Source organism: Dermacentor andersoni, chromosome 9 (assembly GCF_023375885.2).
Source record: "Dermacentor andersoni chromosome 9, qqDerAnde1_hic_scaffold, whole genome shotgun sequence".
NCBI classification, from domain to species: Eukaryota; Metazoa; Arthropoda; class Arachnida; order Ixodida; family Ixodidae; genus Dermacentor; species Dermacentor andersoni.
Window position 1 is genome coordinate 121,885,279 of NC_092822.1, and position 20,328 is coordinate 121,905,606.

Consider the following 20,328-nt stretch of genomic DNA (forward strand, 5'->3'; position numbering starts at 1 on the left):
TGCTGGCGCAAGCCTCAGCGTGACGCGCAGGCTCACCCGTCCAACGAGGTTCTCGGCGCTTCCCACGAAGGCGCTGGGCGAGTCCTCGGGTCTCCTCGGCGCACCGCTCGTCAGGTGGTTCTGGTCCAGGCCAGGGCTGCCCCGCGACGAGCCTACGTCGCCGCGAAAATTTATATCTGTGCACTTTTCGCACGCGCAGCCAAACACAGCGTGCAGAGTACGATGACCAGTGAATAAAACAACACTACCATAGCGCTAATTCTGGCGGGTTCAAATATTCAGTGCATATGGCAGGCCTTCAGCGCAGAAGTGAAGTCTCTTGAAAATAGAAGAAACCACTGAGGCACTTTTGATTGGGCGGAAGCATTTGCAGGCATACGTTCGCGATAAATCTTTGAAAAATTGGGCTCCCTTGTTTCCAGAATCACAAGGAAAACAGTTGAATAATCACGACACCAAAACAATATTACAGTATGCAAGAACATTATCCCATGTTTTCCCTTTAACAGTGGCAGATTCTCATGCAAAAGAAGGACATACAGGTAGAATTTGTGAGAGATATTTGAAAGCAGCGTGGCTGAGTGCATCGGCGATATGCCAGCCGATCCTGTATCCACTCACCCACTCAGCCAAATGTACTGGAAAACTTGCTGCAATTCAAAATCGGCAGCTTGTAAACTGTCGAACCTTGCAAATGGCAGACGAACCTCTGGCTAAATCAATAGAAATCCAGGGGAAAGCGAAGCCCGCCAGGAACAGAAGATGGTGGGACAAAGTTGCAATTTTTTCTCGCAATGAATATTTTAATGAAAACTACAGGTTTATTGCGTCGTCTTTTACTCCTGCATATTGTCACGGGGATTGACGAGTAGAAGGGCAAGAAACGATATGGTATATTACAATATTTACAGGCTGCTGGTACCGCAGAATGGCTGACACCATCTCACGCAGCGTGTTCGGTATTCTTTCCCTTAGCGGAGCGAAGCGGTCTTTTAGCGGTACGCTCAAACGCGATGCGTCGTAACATCACTCCCGGCGGACTGAGCGCCGTTACGGTGCTTTCTAAAATCAGTCAGCACTGCTAGTTAGGTAGTGTTTCAGCCGTGACACAGACACCATCAGTAGCAGACTTAAAAGAAGACGCGCGATGTGGGAGCGGAGTGATGAGGTAGTCAAGGTCGTTGAGCTTGTGGATAACTTTGTAAGGTCCGGCGTAGCGAGGGAGGAGCTTCTTGCACAGGCTTTGGGGTCCAGACAGCGTCCAGACTAGGACCAGTGGTCCAGGAGGGTACTCGACTTCGCGGTGTCGGTTATCACAGCGCCCTTTTTAGGAGCCCTGCGAAGCACATAGTCTAGTGTGAGCAATCTGGCGAGCTGTTCTGTCTCGAGAGATGATAACCTGAGCATATGCGGTGGGCACGGGTGGTTCAGCAGAAAGGAGCATCTCGAAGAGCAACGCAAGGTTACGGCCGTACAAGAGAAAGAACAGCGAATAACCGGCAGTGTCATGCCGGGAGGAGTTGTCGGCAAAATTAACGTAGGGTAGGGTGGCGTCCCCGCGTTGATCAGTAGAGGTATACATCGACAGCATATCCGTGAGAGTTCAGGTGAGGCGCTCCGTAAGACCGTTGGTCTCTGGATGGTAAGCTGTCTTAAGACGATGTTCAGTAGAGCAGCTACGAAGAATTTCGTCAATAACCTTTGCTACCAAACAGCCGCCACGATCCCTAAGAAGCTGGCGCGGGGCCCTGTGTCGAAGAGTGACGTCAGTGAGCAGAAAGTCTACAACATCTGTAGCGCAGCTATAGATGTTGTAGACTTTTGTAGACTACAGATGTTGTAGACTTGTAGACATGGGCATGGCGCATGTGATGGCATATCTGGTCGTACAGTCAGTTGCGAGGGCAACCCATTTGTTGCCGGATGCAGACGTAGAGAAATGTTCGAGCAAGTAAAGGCCGACGCGAATGAAGGGCTCCGATGGAATGTCAACACGTTGAAGCAGGCCAGCCTGTGGAAGAGCAGGACGTTTGCGCCGTTGATAGCGCTCGCAGCCAGCAACGTATCGGCACGCAGAGCAATACGTGCCTGCCCAACAGAACCGCAACCGCTGTCGCACGCGGTCGTAGGTGCGTGAGGCGCTGAGGTGTGCCGCAATTGGAGTAAGGTGTAGATGCTGAAGAATGGTGCTAAGGAGGTGTTGAATAATGCTGGTACGCGCTGCACAACGGAGTGCAGCGGTCGTCGAATGTGGGTTATCGTGATCACAGACGTGACCACGACCACGCCTGTACCGGACAGTACGACACCTGTACCAGCCACGACAACAACGTCAACGATCGTCCTTACGCATCCTAAAGACCTCGGGACGTTCTGCGGTATGAATGAAGTTGACGTCGAAGATTGGATTGCCCATTATGAACGCATCAGTGAGATCAATCGTTGGGACCGAACAATGATGCTGGCGAACGTGCTGTTTTATCTGAAAGGAGCGGCAAAGGTATAGTTCGAGAACCAGGATGCGGAGATTGCAAACTGGGACAATTTCAAAAAAAAAATTGAGAGCCTTATTTGAGAAGCCGATGGGTCGAATGGCAGCCGTAACGAAAGAGCTATCCATCCGTGCTCGGACGTCCACTGGATCATACATGTATCCTACATTCATGACGTCTTGGCTCTTTGCCGTAAAGTCGACAGTGACATGACGGAGTCGGACAAGGTTGGTCAGGTGCGGAAGGTAATCGCAGACGATGCGTTCAACCTATTACTGTGCCGAAGTTGTGCGACCATCGACGAAATTATTGAAGAGTGCTGGCGTTTTGACCAGGCCATAAGCCGGCGTATTGCGAGGACATTCGCTCGGCTACCGAACACCGTTCCGACGTCATCATGCGAAGACGGACAGGTCTCTCGTCTGCGGTCGCCGCCGCTGTCGGAACTTACACGAATCATCCCTCGGGAAATCGAAGCGATTTCTCCTACTCTTCTCAACAACGTCCACGGAGATTTTCACGCAACCACAGTTTGCCTGCTCCAGGCCATTGTGCGGGAGGAACTCGACAACTTGGGCTTCCCTGTCTGCACCATTGCTCATTCGCGGACACCTGACTTTTGCCCTAGGTCACCGTCTCACCCAAGATCGCCGCCCCAGGAACAATGGTTCAATCTACGCTCTCATAATCAGGCTGAATAGCGGACGGCAGATAATCAGCCAATTTGTTTTAACTGCCGCCGTATCGCTCACGTCGCGCGCCATTGCCCCAACTGATGGGTGTCGCCGTTCACCCGGTATGACGCTGGTAGCCGCACCGACAACTATGGCCGTTTCCAGCCGAGTCAGCCATACAGCAATGACAGCTACCGCCGCTTCTAGAGTTTTGAGCCGCACAACGTCGATGTTAGCCGTATACGCCGCACAGTCGCTCCCCGTCACCCAGAGGTCGCCAATCGCCAGCGCGTCGTCCGTCATCCCCTTCGCCTCTACGACGACGCCCGACATTGCCATTCAGCCTCCGAAAGGGAAACTAAGGGATGCAGCTCTTAGAGGTGACGCTCCCTCTTCGACTTCCACCTCAAATCCTCTCCTCGTATTGCCAGCACAATGAAACTTGATCGACATTGACGTCGATACTGGGGCACAAATCTGCGTGATGAGTAATCAACTTCGTCGCCGCCTCAAGAAAGTTCTTACCCCGTACCTCCACCAAATTTTCACAGGGTTTCACGAGTACACGAAGAAAAGACGAATTCGCATATTACAATATTTACAGGCTGCTGCTACCGCAGAATGGCTGACAGCACCTTACGCGGCATGCCCCATCTGCTTTCTCTTCGCGGAGCGAAGCGGTTCTTTAACGACAGGCTCATACGCGATGCCTAGGAAACAATATACCGTGTCTTATTGCGATAGCAATTACATGGACACTGCATGCGAATTTCTGCCGCTTCCGCCGTCAGCGTCGCCGTAGCCGTGAGGTCCCGTATAATGTCCAAGGGCGATGAAAATCATCGCTGCGTGGCGTATGCTGTATGTGCGACTGAAAGCATGCGAGGGTGAGCCAGTGATGGCGGCTGAATCTTGAGCACGCAAGCGAGGAAAGCAGGGACAAACCGCATTGTTTTCCGTCCCGCGCAACGCTACGGGGGGAAATAGGGAGAGGGGGTGCATACTACTCCGGGCGGCTCGGGCGGTCGCGCGTGCCCGCCCAGGCCGCTGTATCTGAAAAGTAGCTTAAAAGCCATGTGCGACGGGGATGGAGTCCACCGCGCACTGCGTTTTCGTGTTTTAGTTCGCGTTGATCGAAGGTAAATGAGCACGAAGTTCAATTCGCTCGCTGCTCCTGCTGCACTTCTTCACTCAAGCGTTTTGACAGCGAGTTTCCGCGGTCATCGAGTGAGATGTGTTGATGCTCGCTTGTGCGCGTGACACCATGCTTGTTAATTTGGTTAGTATGTTCTCAACTTTACACGGCCGATAAATCTAGTATCCTTACTTCGTATAGCTAGTTGTCCACTAATTTGCTATCGGAATCCATACTTCCCCTTTCGGACAAAACTGCGACTGGTTTAGCATTCCTTCCTATTTCAGCATACCCCGAAGTCACTCAGCTTTCTACCTTGTTCATATATTACCACAAGCTAGACTGTCATTTGTTCTTGAGGCAGATTTCACACATATTCTCTGAGAAAAGAGTATGTTGCTGACCTAAAACACATAGCAAAGATAGTAATAACTGATTTATTAGGATATCTCAAGCACGAAGTGACAATGAAAATATATACCCTGATACAAACGCCGAATCGCACTAAGCAGCTAAAGCTTGAACACGAAGTGGCATCTGCTGTATCACGCATTGATGCAATTAAACAGGAACACATGCTTGAAACATTTGTTTATGTGCCCGTTTCATGGTAATAATTTGGGTTCTGTGTTTTAGAAGTTTAGGCTAGAGCAATATCGAAGGTTGTTTTTTTTTGGCGTTTATTGCTTCTGCAACAATTCAAGTTTATTAGAGGTTTCTTCTACGGCGCCGTTAAAGTCGCAGTTTTTTCAGCCTTTCTATCGTAATTTACGTTTGGTTTCAAAACCAGCTTTGACTTCAAGCAAATTGCTGTATATGCACAGGAACCTTTTTTATTGACGAAACATTTAGCATAGCAAAAGTGTTAAACACCGTTGCAATTTACTGTAATATGTACACGCATATTTACAAATGTTCGCATTGGTCATCGCGTGGCGCTCTCTCCGAATTGTGGAAGGAAACATTCAGGACGCCCTATCAACACTCGTGCTGGGTATAGGAAAAGCCGTTGGATCCAGCACGGATCCTGTCTCGGCCATACACTCGCCAGAAAACTAGGTGCCGCAGCTATTTTTATCAGCAACATGATATTCGGAGAACTCTCTTGCCGGTAAGATAATGTCCTACCGCAGCGCTAAAAACTTCCAGAAAACTGCAGTTTTTCGATACCCGTACGTGCTGAGCGCTGGTGACAATTCCGCACTCATGTTCACGTTCAGAGAGTGGTACAGCAATGACTCCCTGGTATACATGAACTCTCGAAGAATATTTGCCTGTACGGTACGGTTATGCTTTTTTGTGACGGCAACATAGTACTCTCGGAAGCAGCTAATAAATTCACAGCCTTTCAAGTCGTCTCAAATGTCAAGCACGCAGTCGTTTCAAATGCCTAATTGCCCTGAATTAGTAGAGCCTGCGGAAGCACGGCAACGAGATGGTACGTGCAATACACAAGGGTGGAATACGTATCAGGTTGCTAAATTACTGAAGACTGAAGGCAGTTGGTTTGATTTTTTTCTTCATGAACAGCGGCCATGATCAGGCTCTGCGAGGAGTTTGTCATAGAGAACGCGTTCGCTGCTTTTTTCCGCGAATATACGCATGCAGTGACAGCACGGTCAAGTGATCACCAGTGAAGTACCTGAAATTCAGTTTCCTTTTTTTTTTTTAATGAATGGGAATCGGCAATACTTTTTTTTTTACTTGAGAGTGTTGTTCAAAATTTATCGCATTAATTACAAACTTCGGAATCCTACTAAAACTGCAATGTCTAGATGTCAGGCTCGCGTTAACGACATGCATACTGTGCCGGCATTTTCGCTTCCTGACAGAAACTGCGAGGCTAACAAGGCCTTATCCCATGAATCTGAACAGAGGATCATCCCATAAGTCTTATAACGTGGATAAGAACTAAAAAGAGAGGCATTTGTTGACCATCGATCAAAGAAATAAATAAAGGAAGGAAGAAACCGGTATAAACAAAAAAATGAATGCATGAACTTCCCTAGAACTATAGACTCATCACGAGGCGATCAAATCATCTGTCATTGGCGGGCTGCTAGCTTCAGTATTAACAGATGTGTCCAAACATTTGTAAACGATGAGCGCATCGTCTACGTCCGCACAGCAACACCAGTGCTTCCTAGCGACATTTTCTGAGAGCAGTCAGTTAGGATTTGACGTGCGCTTGTTGGCCATCGATCAAATAAATCCCTCAAAGACCGACATCTAATACTAACAATAATTCTAACAATACTACTTCTGACCACAATCAATAACTACGGACAGCAAACGAGGGATGAAAGACGAATAGAACAAGTGCTTGTCCTGTGTAGTTCTTTGCTTCGTCCACCTTGCGCTATCCGAAGGTATGGACCATCAAGTCCGATTACAATGTTTGTTACGACAACAGTCGTGTCCTGATGTATCGCGGTAAGGAATTTACCCGAGAAGGAAATCGTGCGCCTCTTCCTACCCGTGGCCAAAATCACACTCCGATGAGTCGCAGCCGTCGGCACGTTCGCTCGTCAACGTGTCGTTCTTATCGCGTAAATTGAAAGATGGCGCGGAAAGCGTCATGCGGTACGACTCTCACCGTGGTAGGACGCCCTGTGCAGGAAGCGTCCCGGAGGCGGGCTCGACCCCCTCAGCAAAGCGGGCGGGCTCCCGGGCGCCAACCCCGCGACGGCCATGGCCGGCAGGGGCGCCTGGCGCAGCGAGGCGGCGATCCTGTGCATGGTGGGATGCAGCGAAGACGATGACGAGGGCTCGGTGCCCGCTCGCAGCAGGCCCGACGAGCCCGGCCGAAACAGCGGCGGCGTGTCGTGCGAGCTCGAGCTGCAGCTCAAGATGGGTCGCTCGTGGCTGTCCTGCTTGCTGAGGCACGGCAGCCGGAAGCTGCCCGCGCGCACCGCGCCCACCAGGCCTCGGCGGGGGGGCGGAGTGGGCGCGCGGCCCACAGCGCCGTCTTCCTCTTCGCCGCTTGTGCTTTTGTTCCGCAATGTGTGTTTGTTTGTTTTTGTCCATCCGAGCGGAGAGGAGGTGAGGGAGGGAAATGGTGGGTTAGGGATGGTGAACGTGCGCAGACGCGGATTAGGTAGTAGGTGAGTTTAATGTGTCAGGATATCCACCCGTTCCAGACGTAATTAAACGACGTAACGAGAGAAATGGAAAGCGAAGTGAGTGCGGTTTGTCGTCATTCAATGTTTAAAGTGTTAGCGGTAGCATGTAGTATACAATATGAGGAGCAAGGTTGTGTGTGAACGAAAGGAAATGTGTCGGAAGGGTTTGTGTTGTAGCAACATGTATATGCAATTAAATGGCATGGATACAGGAATGCAGAGCAAGTCAAATTGGTAGCAGACCGCATTGTAAAATCCGGGTGGCGTTTTTCAACAATTTTGATTGTTTATACGTCCACGGGTCGAAGGAAAGAGAATGATGGTGTTAGCATTCGGACGATTTTGTTGGTATAGGTGCGACAGGTTTTTTACAGTGTCAGTAATGATAAGGTGCGAATCGAGAACGCAGAATTATGCATATAAGAAAGAATTGAAGACAATCGCAGATTAAACGTTCCAAACGGGAATTAAGTTTAAAAGTTGTAAAACGGCAGTTTGAAAGCGTCATGTAAACAGTGTTTGTGGATTATTTTTGTGCATGTTTTCGTAAGTTGATAGTTTGGTGAGGAGAAAGGGAAAGGAAAGGATGAGGGAGTGAAGTTAGAAGACACACAGTAAGAATTAGGGTGGGGCAGTGACTGACATCACGCTGAGTATGTGACAGAACACAAGCTGTAAGCTTAGGTGAATATGGATATTTTCACACAGTCCATGAATGCACTGCAAGCGCAACAAACTGCGCACCACGAAACATGATCGTTGACGCAAGAGAATTACATGATAGAACTTACTCAGCAGTCCTTATTCAGAGCCGACGAATTAACTATGTTCAAGAACATGTGGTCCATTGAATAGCTGCTCAATGCGAAGATGCAGGGTGTTCGTGCAACAATGTAAATTTTGTACATATTTAAAGGCATGTGATAAACGTCTGTAACCTTGCTTCACACCTCCGCTTGCGTACTGAATATAGCGATACCCTTTTTCAGCTGATATTTCCTCCCCATATCTTCCGCAAGCTAGGTGGCTTGATAGGCTTTGTTAGTGCTGTCGGGTTTACATTATTACTTGCACTACATTCATGCATGCTCCTCTCATGCCAACCATGATAGCCGAGTTGATGCGCCCACCTATGTGTTAGAAATGCACAAGGCGTATCAGCATAACATCAGGCAGTTATTACGTCTCACGTGCTGCGTTAGCCAGCTCTCACAGCGCTACGGACAAAAAAAAAACACTGTGTAATAAGCCTAAGTGCAACACTACCGAAGTCACCCGGTCTTGAATAAATTGTGTGAATTGCATCGTAGTCATGTTTTAACTTGTCAACTCATTTATTTCACAACTCGGTGAAGTAAGGCAGCATAGAGTGACCTTGTGCCAGTCTAATCCTTGCGAAATCACACCATACACCAATTAGCAGCTACTCACGTGGGAGGCTGTTAACCTAAATAGACAGCCTTCACAATCGCTTCTAGCATTCTTAGATAGAACTTATTTGGAGCTGTAGCTGTGAATTTTTTACTAAAACAAGCTACAAGAACTGTAGTTCTCCGCTATTGTTTTGTTTTCAGTCGCGAACTCGCACTTTGACATGTGCCTTTTGCCAGTGTTTGGTAATCCTTCACAACTCAGACGAGATATCCAATCCAATGAATTTCAAAACTTAGTCACGTAGGCGTTTGCTCGTAAACGGTACGATGTCTCTGTTACAGACCACCTTCAGCACTTTTGGAAATGATGGCGCATAAGAGTCGACTTATGAAATTAAAGCAGCAAACCATGATTGCACCATGATTGGTCGCTGGCAACTCTTACTTCCACCATCGCAAACGTGTCTCGATGTCTAGACTTCTGCTCGATACCACCAGAGCAGTGAACCACGGGCCCTCACCTGAACGACCCTGTTTTCCATCGATAAGGGAGCTCCGTTGCAAGGTGCTCCTTGGGGTAAAATGCTCACTCGCAAGCGCTAAATTTTAGTGGACAGAGGGAACTTCGTGCTGTATTTTGCTTAAGTATGTAATGCTCATATATAGTATATGTTGGTTTCATACGGAATGAATCCGAGACCTGCAGATGCTATCTGTTGTGCCGTCAGACAGACTTTTTTCGCAATGAGAGACGCTGGCTCCCCTAGCAACAAGAAGAAACTAGCCGAAAATGCCATGGAAGGGGGTGCGTTATCGTCCGCCGCATGACAATCGGCGCCACTCGTCGCATCTATTGAGAAAAATCTTTGTATAACATCGAGTACGGCATGTTATAGAAAACGTCCATGTCTGATCTAATTCTGGTGGACCAGGTAAGCACTCTGTAATATATCCAAGCATGTGTTCAAGAAAATACAAGGCGAAGTGCCATCGCTGTGCAAAATCTGAGAATTACCTAGTAAGTGGCTTAGCTAAAACCACTGGTTGTAACGGTCTGCCTCATCTACGCGACATTCGCTTTACTTGCCCAACGTCCGTACACTTATGAATTCATCGGGACATACACCTCCGCTTTCGGGTCTACGAGCAGATTATAAGAGTGTCGGATCATGATATTATTGATCAGGAATCGCCGAGCGGCCTTAAGTAACACGTGTACGTATATTATCTTAAACGACGGAACGTTCGTCGTTCCCCGCTGGTCGGTAGAGCCGAGGAGAGGCATGAAATTGAGGCCTGTTACAACACGGTTAACACTCGTGGTTTACAGGTTTACAGCCGTACCGCGAAAGCCCAGGACCACTGCGATTTGGTGCGTGCAAAAGTGACGGGATGGTTTTAAATTCTTGTAGGTCAAGGCTACTTTCTGCCTAGCTAGAAGTGTTCATTACAGATTCGGTTTCGGCAAACAAAAAGTAAGTGCGTTTTCGCACGGACATCAGCGGCATTGTATAATGCAGTCGCCTGTGAGATTAATCGCTTACAGAGCGAGTAAAAAGGAACCAATGCTTGTTGTACGCATCTTAGCCCCGGCACCAGTGTTTATTTCTAAAGTCTCCGCGTTTTGTCGCCTCACTGAGAGCTGTAGCGGGATGCGTGGACGCCACGTAGCTTCTTTGAGAACGGTGACGTGGATGTGCATTTGTTATATTTACCTGCCTGATGCATCACCGTCAAGGGAGGCCAGAATTATAGCGATAGAGTGGGCACTCATGGCACAGTACACTATTCAAAAGTTATCACGTGTCATAAGTTCACATCTAGAAGCACCTAACATGACAGGTTTTTTAAGTGGCGTCTCATTTTTACGTTACCCACATCATTTCATAAAAGGGGCGTGGCTTTCTTTTTATTCTTCCCGTCTTTCTTATTTCTATCGAAAAAGGCGTCTTGGTCTCTGTGAATGCGGATATGAAGCTACTTTTCGTGACTGAGCCAGATAAACTAATCTGGCTACGGCTGAATTGGAGCATCTCAGCTCTGTGCGGGAAACATTGGTAACGAGACATCCTGGTGAAACCGGTGCGCCGCGCGGTGCCCCAGTTTCATTCTTTCAGTCCACCGGACTAGCGCCTAAAGGACACAGCACGCCGGCGCACACAGCGGCGCGTGAAAAGGGCGTGTTGGCGAGGCCAGAGACAGCAACGTACTGGGGTTGACAGAAGTAGAAGTCCGGCTGAAACGAGGCCCTGGCGCCCAACGCCGGCGACCCGCTGCTCGTGGTCGTCGACGGCTGGCGCGCTGAGCGCGACCGCCGCAGTGAGCGCAGCGGGATGGTCTCGGCAGCCCTGCGGCCGTCGTCGTCTTCGTCCTCGCCGTACAGCGAGCTGCTGCCGGCGCACGAGCTTCCCGCAGCCGACGAACCACCCGGCGCCACGTGCAGCGGCGAGCTGCTGGGCGACACCGACGGCGCCTGTCGGGTCGTGGCCGACGGCGACGACGACGGCGCCCCGCACTGGTCGGGGTCCTCGGTCGACGAGCTGCGCGTGCGTGGTGGTGGCGCACTTCATTCGCGCGGACCAAGGAGAGCCACGGAACGCCCGAGCAGGGAACTACTCAGCTAGTTAGCTCACACGAAAGTTCCTAAAAATCATGCCGACCTTCTGCAGACAATCCCTCGCACCGACTACGATAGGCGAAAGGAGCAGCCTTGCTATGTTACCTGTTTCCTAGGAGCGTCTATACAGCTTATATTGCACCAAAAGGGCAAGTATTCGAGGTTTAAAGGAGAAGTTTGGCATTGTTGGTAAATAACATTTGAGCGTACGAAAGACACAGGGAAAGAACGACAGACGTAGGGAAAGCCTAGCTTTGCGTACGTCTGTCGTGCTGTCCCTGCGTCTCTTGTGCGTTAAAAAGCAAAAGTGTATATGTTGCCGGCACAGCTAATAAATAGGCAATTGGTATACTGCCTAAGCCCGTTATTTTGCTCTTTCTTTTGTACTTTATTTAGCTTTCGTGCACGCAGCCTACAGATGAAAACTGCATGCCGGGTTATTTCAAGGCATTCATATTCAGTAGATGGCATTACTATCCTTTATTGAGCTAAAAAGCAACGCCTTTACTTATACAAAAGCTTGGGCACATCTTTTAGGATCACGTATTGGTGTTCCCTTGTGTCACAGGTTTCCGGATGACGGCGGAACAGCGAACAAGTTCGTGAACGATCACAAGAGCAATAAATCGGCCAAAGCTGATGCCATTGCTGCCAGTGGAAGGTTTTCGTTTTCATCTTTAGCTCTCATTCATTCTGGACGACAAATAACACTACGCCTTATGCTTGGCTTTACAAAAGCAGCCTTTACATCTTCCTGCTTTATTATGCACAGATATGTTACCCATATGTTAGATATGTTACCGTATACCAATGTAATCATACTACAAAATATTGACATGTATAGAGCTGCGCTCAAATTTCGCATTCCGTAGTATCGTAATCGCCGCTGAATTTTTTTGTACACAGACAGTGTTTATTTCTGTTGTGTGAATCATTGCACCTTACATCAGCAAGTAGGCTATAGCAACTCTACTCATCTTCAACGTTAGCATGGAAAGCAGTCACGACGATCCTAAAGCGGCATCGCCTACTGTTTGCGTTTAACTCCGGAAGGCTTAAACATAATTTCACAGCAAGAAAAGTTATAACTTCCTGTTCATCATTGTATCTTACCGTGCAGAATACATTCGCACCAAACAGATAATCCAATGGTCGTTGAGCTATAAACTGATTACTACAGTAACTACAGTTCCTCAGTAACTAATTGTCGGTACACTCCGTAACTGAAACTTGGCCACAGCGTATCAAGAACGCTACTATGGAATCTTCGTTAAGTCCCCCGCGCTGAAATTGGTATTTTGATATATGAATATCAGCGTATCGAAATAATGTGTTGTGCTTTGGGAGTTGAAATCCTTCTTCGCGTACCAAGCTTCAGTTCACGCAGAGACCTACTTCGTTTAACAAAGTTTCCTGGGTGAAACCACCTTAGCAGGGTTTGAAATACAGCGAGTTGGTAGTCTATAGTAAACTTGCAAAATCGTTTTACACACACGACACAAGCAGATGGTAGGTAAACTGCGCCATGTTTGTTTTACCTGTTTCTTTCCCAATGCCCCAGGTGTAAAACGCTCTTTCGCAAGTTCACTATGACTAATTACATATTTCACGCAATTCACGTCTGAATGGAGAACACTAAAATGATCGAGAGGACGCTGGGCAGTTAGGCTAACAGTCCATATAGACGCCATATCGTGCGTCCAGAATAAGCGCGAAACAACTTGAGATGTGCAAGGAGAGAGTTGTAGAGGCTTACGCGCATGCAGGAGGAGAGTGGGCACGAAAGGAGGGCGTTCGTGTGGAGCTGCAGAAGGCGCAAGAAACAATCAATACGCTGGCGACGGACGTACGTGCACGAGGAAAGCGCAGATACCGAAACACGTGCCGTATGAAGATCATAAGAAATTTTCACAGGCAGCCAGCCTCGCCATGGCCACATTGCATACAGATGAAGACAGAATAAAGGGAAAATGATACATCCACCCAAACGTAGCAAACTGCTACAAGGGAAGCCCATACGGGTTCCTCGAAACAATCTTTCTGCTTTTCTTTTGAGGAACCTGTATGGGTTTCCTTTGTAGCAATTTGCTAAGTTTGGGTGAATGTCTAATTTTCCCTTTATTAATTTCTTCTCTCCTGTTTGCGGGCTTCCGCAGAACTATTACGTCAGATGGACATAGAGAAGTAAATAAGCGAGATCATCAACAAAATCACCCGACCAATGCACCAATGAACAAACGGTATGGTACAGCGCCGATCTGCAGGCCACTTAACTTATACTGCTTTTAATAGTGTAAAAATGGTCCGTGGCATGAATGAAAACATTCTCTGCAATTATGACATACATGCGAACAGGCAGGTAGGCTGGCTCTAATAGTGTTTACGCCAAAACGCATGCTTGAATGTTTCTGAAAGAATTACATGCTTCCGTGCAAATGACGAACGCAATACCCATTAATCGTTCTCTTTTTTTTCGCTGGCATGCAAACCTTCAAACATGGCTAAATTATTTTTGGTTCTGAAAAAGCGTGACGATGAAAACGTTCCTATACAAGCCTAACTGCCATATGAATCAGAAATAAAATTTAGATAAACAAAAAAAAGTACTTCAGTCGTTGATGGCACATTTCGCACATGCAGCAACTGTTCCTTGAATCACGATGGCAGTTACTTGCAGCGAATTTGTTTTTGGCACTTCAATATTCATCCGTATCAGGACTGGGCATCCCTTTTACAACGTGCACTCAAAAAAACAAGGCAAAGCTCACCAGCGCAGGTGTACACTTTCGTTCTGCTTCTGACAGTATTGCTTTGAACGCCTATACACAATCGCTTAACACGACTACACTGCACCTGGCTACTCAGGACGTCACGTGACAGACTCACCCGACTGTTAATTAAAGATAGGCACGCCAAGTGGAGTTTCAATTCATCGGGAATGCTACTTAATGATCTGGATCTGTAAATCTTTCATGCTTTATTTTATCTGGTACGAATAGCCCTAGAATTTCAGAAAGGAAAACATTCATCGCCTATCAAAATATGTATGTCAAGGATTCATTTTTCTTTAATGTAAAAGGCACGAGACAGTACGTGACAATATATGTCAATGAGAGGCAGCCTAGTAGAAGTCTTCATTCAGAATAGCTTTTCAGGTTCTAAGTAATCTTGCACAGGAATCAAGGGAGCCTATCAGGGATAAATGAAAAGAGGGCGTTGGACGAGCAGATATTTACTCTCCCAACCGCGTCGACTGTGCACTGTTCAAGAACGTTACCGAATAAGCAATGTAGAACACGATGCTTTCGTGCATAACTTCAGGCATACAATTCACGCTTTGGTGAGAAACACTGGAGCGGGTAAAAGGAACAACAGAAGGAAATAAGGAAAAGAAGGGCGAGAGAAGTTGCAAGGCAATGTAGTTTCCTAGTCGCATAATATATATAAGACTGGGAAACTAGACAGGAAGCCGTAGGCAGAGTTTGCGAAAGAAAATACCAGCAGGAGAGCCAGAGGAGCTCGAGCACTTTGTCACGAGCTCGCACGACGTGCCTCCGCCATGGAAAGAGAAAGATAAACGTAGAGAGAGAGAGAAAGAGACAACACAGAAAACACAAACAAAATAAGAGCGAGGGTCCCATTTGACACAGCTGGCCGTGCACGTCTGCATTCACTCGCAATAAAGTCGTTCAGTGACCACCCAGCAATGGTGTATGGGGCATGGACACCACTCTACACGCATATATATATATATATATATATATATATATATATATATATATATATATATATATATATATATATATATATATATATATAGCAGTGCTCGAGGAAGCACTGCTACTGTGAGATTAGGAAAGTTCCTTTCCAACAAGCACACTTCCTCTTGCCTATGCTCATAAATAAACGAAATGTCAAATGCACAGGGTGACAATAATCACTAATGTAGGCATGATAAATTCACTGAACTTGAAGGCGCGCACGATTTAGGACACAGAAGCCCCCAGGACTCGCCGCATAGTCTTACTTGCAGTTTACTCCTCAGGGATGTCACATGACAAAACGTGTGTCACTGTGAAGCCACCCGCCAAATACTACTGCCAGCTTGTCCATGTTCATTGTGCTCATTACTGAGTACATGCGGGATCTATAGTAAGCACAGGGTACGATGCAATATCACGTAAACGTTCGGAGTCGTAATGGTTCATTGCTCTCAAGCGCAAGCGTGCCTGCACTCAGACTACGTATATAATTGGTACCAATTCCTAACCGATCATCGGTACATACATGCTTGCCGTTTTTTTAATCGCCAGTAAGGACATACGTATCTCGTGGCATGCTTTCAGGAGTACGGTTGCATTACACTGCGCCCACATTACACTGCGCCCACATTGCTTGCTACATGCAGTGTCTTCCAGATGGCACGGTGTCTGAAATTTAGAGCCATGATTTTGCGCCAGTGGACCCAGGCTCCTTCATTCCAAGAGCAGCCAGGTATGAGAAGCGACGTCTAACCTTTGGTGTTGTTTTTTTCAGTGTTCGATTTGAAATGAAAACAAGAATTCAAATTGTATATGTAAAAGCGTGATACGAAATAGCCTAGACTCGCAACGTCAGATGGGGAAACCAATCTTTCGCAAGCGAAACATTACACCGTGAAAGCTAAGGTACGAGAGGTTGCCGAACTTATAGTGGCGAATAATGTGGAAATTAAGGCAATCCCTATATGGCAGGGTGAAGATTGGCGAGCCATTCTGAGGCACATTCGCGATGCTATCGAGTACCCTATCTTAGCCACCGATATCGACATGGCTCGCCGTGTTGCCTTAGGTCAAATTAAAAGAGCATCATTGCTCGCTTCTGCTCACGCGATAAGAAAAATGAGTTCATCAGTAAGGCGCGAAGGGCTAGGCTTCGCACTGACCACATTGGTTTTACTGGCGGCCCTAACATTCCAATCTATGTGAATGACCACTTTGCCACTGACAACAAGGGTGTAGGATTCGGCCTTGCTGGTAAAACATGCCTTAAAGTTTGAATAATAGCGCAAGGACAGCAGAGGGGACAAAAGACAGAACAGAGCGCTCTGTTCTCTATTGTGTTCCCTCTGCCGTCCTTGCGCCGTTATTCAAACTGTAAAGACAACAAGAAAGTGTTCTCGAAGGCGCTGGCACTCAAAATGGAAGATAAATGGAAATACTTAAGGACAGAAAACTGCCACGTAAAAGCCCGCAGAACTTATGACTGCAGGTCATCCTCTAGAACTTCAATTTATGTTGTTCAAAGGTGCTGACGCCCTTAACTTTTATTCCTGAACTAAATCTTGGAATTCAATCATTTCCCGCTAGCAACGATGCTACTTTTCTTGGCATACACGTCTCGGCTCTAACCGTACATTTCCCTGTCACTTCCGTCATCTCAAGCAAAAGACTGCGTTTGGTAAGCGCGTATTAATCAAAGGTCGCCCCTTTTTTTCCTCGTGAGGCTCTGCTAGCGTTGTATTTTGCTTTCATTCATAGTCACATTATTTAAGGTATTGTTTTATGGCGCAACGCGAACTCTTGTCACTTATCATCAACACAACACATCCAAAATCAGTCAATACGCATTATCACGGCTAGTTCCATGCAATCAAATGCCTCTTTGTTATTTCACTTGTACAACATCTTCCCTGTTGATAATTTCTTCCCGTTTAACTTAGTCGGCTTACTCCACAAGTTGTTTCATAATAACCTTATGCTTGCGATTATTGCAGTTGTGCTTTGGCAGAATGAAAATTTAACCAGATTTGCGGCTAATAACAATTTCCTGTTATTGCTGTTTCATACAAATTACGGCAAGAACATCAGCATTCGCTACAATTTCTCTGTATTATTCATTGCAATAAACTACAAGATCCTGTACTTTTCTTGAAATCTTTCAAAATTACCGTAAGTATCATTTACTGTGATAACTCTACAACGATCCTTCCGGTGTACTAGACTTCTCTCCTACATGTCACTTTTTGTGTTTCATTCATGTTGTTTTGAGCCAGCCTTGTTCCCGGCTTTATTTTATGCTGTGTTTTTCATGTTTGCTTGATTTGAAATGAAATCAAATTTCTAATAATGTATTTAATATCTCGATGTTATTTGATAATAGCGTTCATTTTGAGAGTGTAGATATGACCATGAATGTTGTATTATTCACCGAAGGCCCCTTTACAGTTCTTTCTCTTTGGAACTCTCGCCTGTGTATTTCTGGTGGTGTAATTACTTTCTTGTAACCAACAAATCTGAACCTGATAAGTATGGAGCCTTTCTCCGAAAGCAATTTAGCTTGCTATGTATAATATCGCTGTGTGCTGTGACAAATATGTCAGTATTCAATGGCGCAGAGTCAGTTACCTATGTTTTAAGCTTATCCTTATTTCTTAAATTCAAAATGAACATGACCACACATCCAGAAGAATTGAATGTGGAAGAGCATAGGACCATAGTTAAATTTATGTTACTCTAAAGAAAAAATGTCAAGCAGATCCCAGATGAATTGTCACACACGCCGAGTGACAGTGGCTCTTCATATGCTGCAGTTCAACCTTGGGTTGTCAATTTTAGAACACGTCGTTTTAGTGTTGGAAGTGGGAACCCGATAGAACGGTTAGTTTCTGTTTGCAAATGTGAACGCCATACATGACATGATCATTGAGGGCCACCGATTAGCAAAAGGTATTGCTACATACCTCAAAATGTTGCGTGAGAGAGTTGGTGCAATCCCCCATTAAAATAATAATTGAAATGAGAAACCTTGGAGCAAAGTGGATCCGGAACTTTTGAGAACTGAACAAAAGAGGAAACATGTGGCGACATCTAAGGATGTTTTAGAATATTGTGAAAGAATTCAGACTAATTTCCTAGAAAAACTGGTGCCTGGTAATGAGACATGAACCTACTGTTATGATCACGAGTCAAAGGGACAGCCTAAATAATGAAGGCAAAGTAGTTTCCCCACGCCACTGAAATACTGTAGATGAAGTTTGGTGCTGTAGCAAAGCAAGTAGCAACATTTTTGTGGGATAATAAGGGAGTGCTGTTTGTGCGATTCTTATAGATGGCTTCATCCAATAATGCTGAATATTACTATGCTGTAAAGACGACGTTGAGGGTAAATATTTAAAACAATGTGAAGAAAGCCTCACTGAAGGTGCCATCCTCTAGCATGGCACTGCCTCGTCATGCTCTACAGGTAAGAGAATAGGAAGACTGATTTCCTTAGTTTTTCAAAACATACTGCAATCATATTTCCGGCGACGTGCCGGTTTCTATGTGTCTTCTCTTTCGTCCGCGTTCGTAGCGCTGCCCCTGCCTGAATATGAATAACCAACAGCTGATGTTCTCACCTTAATAGCCATCCACCATATTCCCCCAACCTCGCGTATTCGTCATCGTCAACATCATAAGCTTATTATGTGTTCACAGCAGGACGAAGACCTCTCCCTGCGATCTCCAATTACCTCTGTCCTGCGCCAACCTATTCCAACTAGCGTCCGCGAATTTCCTAATTTCATCGGCCCACCTAGTCTACTGCCGTCCTCCACTGCGCTTTCCTTCTCTTGGTACCCATTCTGTAAGCCTACTGGTGCAACGGCTATCTAACCTGCGCATTACGTGACCTGACCAGCTCAATTTTTTATCTTAATGCCAATTAGAATATTGGCTATACCCGTTTGCTCTCTGATCCAAACCGTTCTCTTTCTGTCTCTTAACGTTACGCCTACCACTCTTCGTTCCATTGCTCTTCGTGCAGTCCTGAACTTGTTCTCAAGCTTCGTTGTCAGTCTCCAAGTCTCTGCACGATATGTCAGCACCGGTAAAATGCAGATTGTACACCTTACTTTTCAATGATTATAGTAACCTTCAAGTGAGGAGCTGGCAATGTTTCCCGTGTGCGCTCCAAACCATTCTTACTCTCTCAATTTCCTTCTCATGATCAGAGTTGCCTGCGATTAATTGACCTATGTAAACGTACTCCTTCATAGACTCTAGAGGTTGACTTACGATCCTGAACTCGTGTTCCCTTGCCCGGCTATCGATCATTATCTTTTCTTCTGCATACGAATCTTCAAGCACACTCTTACACTCTCTCTGTTAAGATTTGTTGTAACTCGTCTGCAGTGTTGCTGAATAGAACAATGTCATCTGCAAAACAAAGGTTGCTGAGATATTCGCCGTCGATTGTTACTCCTAAACCTTCCTAGCTTAATAGCTTGAATACTTCTTCCGAGCACGTAGTGAATAGCATTGGTGAGATGGTGTTTCCTTGTCTGACCCCCTTCTTTATAAGAATCTTCCTACTTTTCTTGTGTTAATTAAGTTGGCTGTGGAATCTCTGTAGATATTTTGTAAGACATTTACGCAAGCTCTCTGCACTCTTTGATTACGTAATGCCTCTATGACTGCTGGTATCTCTACTGAATCAAATGCTTTTTCGCAATCTATGAAAGCCATATAGAGAGGCTGACTGTACTCTTCGGATTTCTCGATTACCTGATTAATGACATGGAAGTGATCCATTGTAGAGTATCCCTTCCTGAAACAAGCCTGTTCTCTTCGTTAACTAAGATCCGATGTTGCCCTTATTCTATTACAAATTGTCTTGGTGAATATTTTATATAATACTGGGAGTAAGCCAATGGGCCTACAATTTTTCAATTCTTTAACGTCTCACTTTCTTGTATTACTATAATTGCATTTTTCCAATTTTCTTTGAGCCTTGAAGTCGACAAACACTTCGTATAGAGAGCCGCAAGTTTTTCAAGCATTAGGCCTCCGTCATCTTTGAATAAATCGACTGTTATTCCATCTTCTCCTGCCCCTCTTCTCCGATTCATGTCTTTCAAGGCCCTTCTGAGCTCATCGCTAGTTATAGGAGGAGTC

At 46.2% G+C, this 20,328-nt stretch overlaps 1 protein-coding gene across 3 annotated transcripts in view; it reads right to left on the minus strand.

The window, feature by feature from the left end:
• The window catches only part of LOC126529666 (muscle calcium channel subunit alpha-1-like), a 607,411-nt gene that overhangs the window by 29,545 nt on the left and 557,538 nt on the right, over positions 1-20,328 (minus strand). For 2 of the 3 annotated variants that reach the window (XM_055069938.1, XM_055069937.1), the window contains exons 44-47: positions 13,170-13,217; positions 11,007-11,336; positions 6,898-7,289; positions 37-152 (exon numbers count right to left, since the gene is read on the minus strand). In XM_055069938.1, coding sequence (XP_054925913.1) covers positions 37-152; positions 6,898-7,289; positions 11,007-11,336; positions 13,170-13,217 — 886 coding nt within the window. The remainder of the gene's footprint in view (positions 1-36; positions 153-6,897; positions 7,290-11,006; positions 11,337-13,169; positions 13,218-20,328) is intronic. The other variant, XM_050177179.2, reaches the window with a different exon arrangement.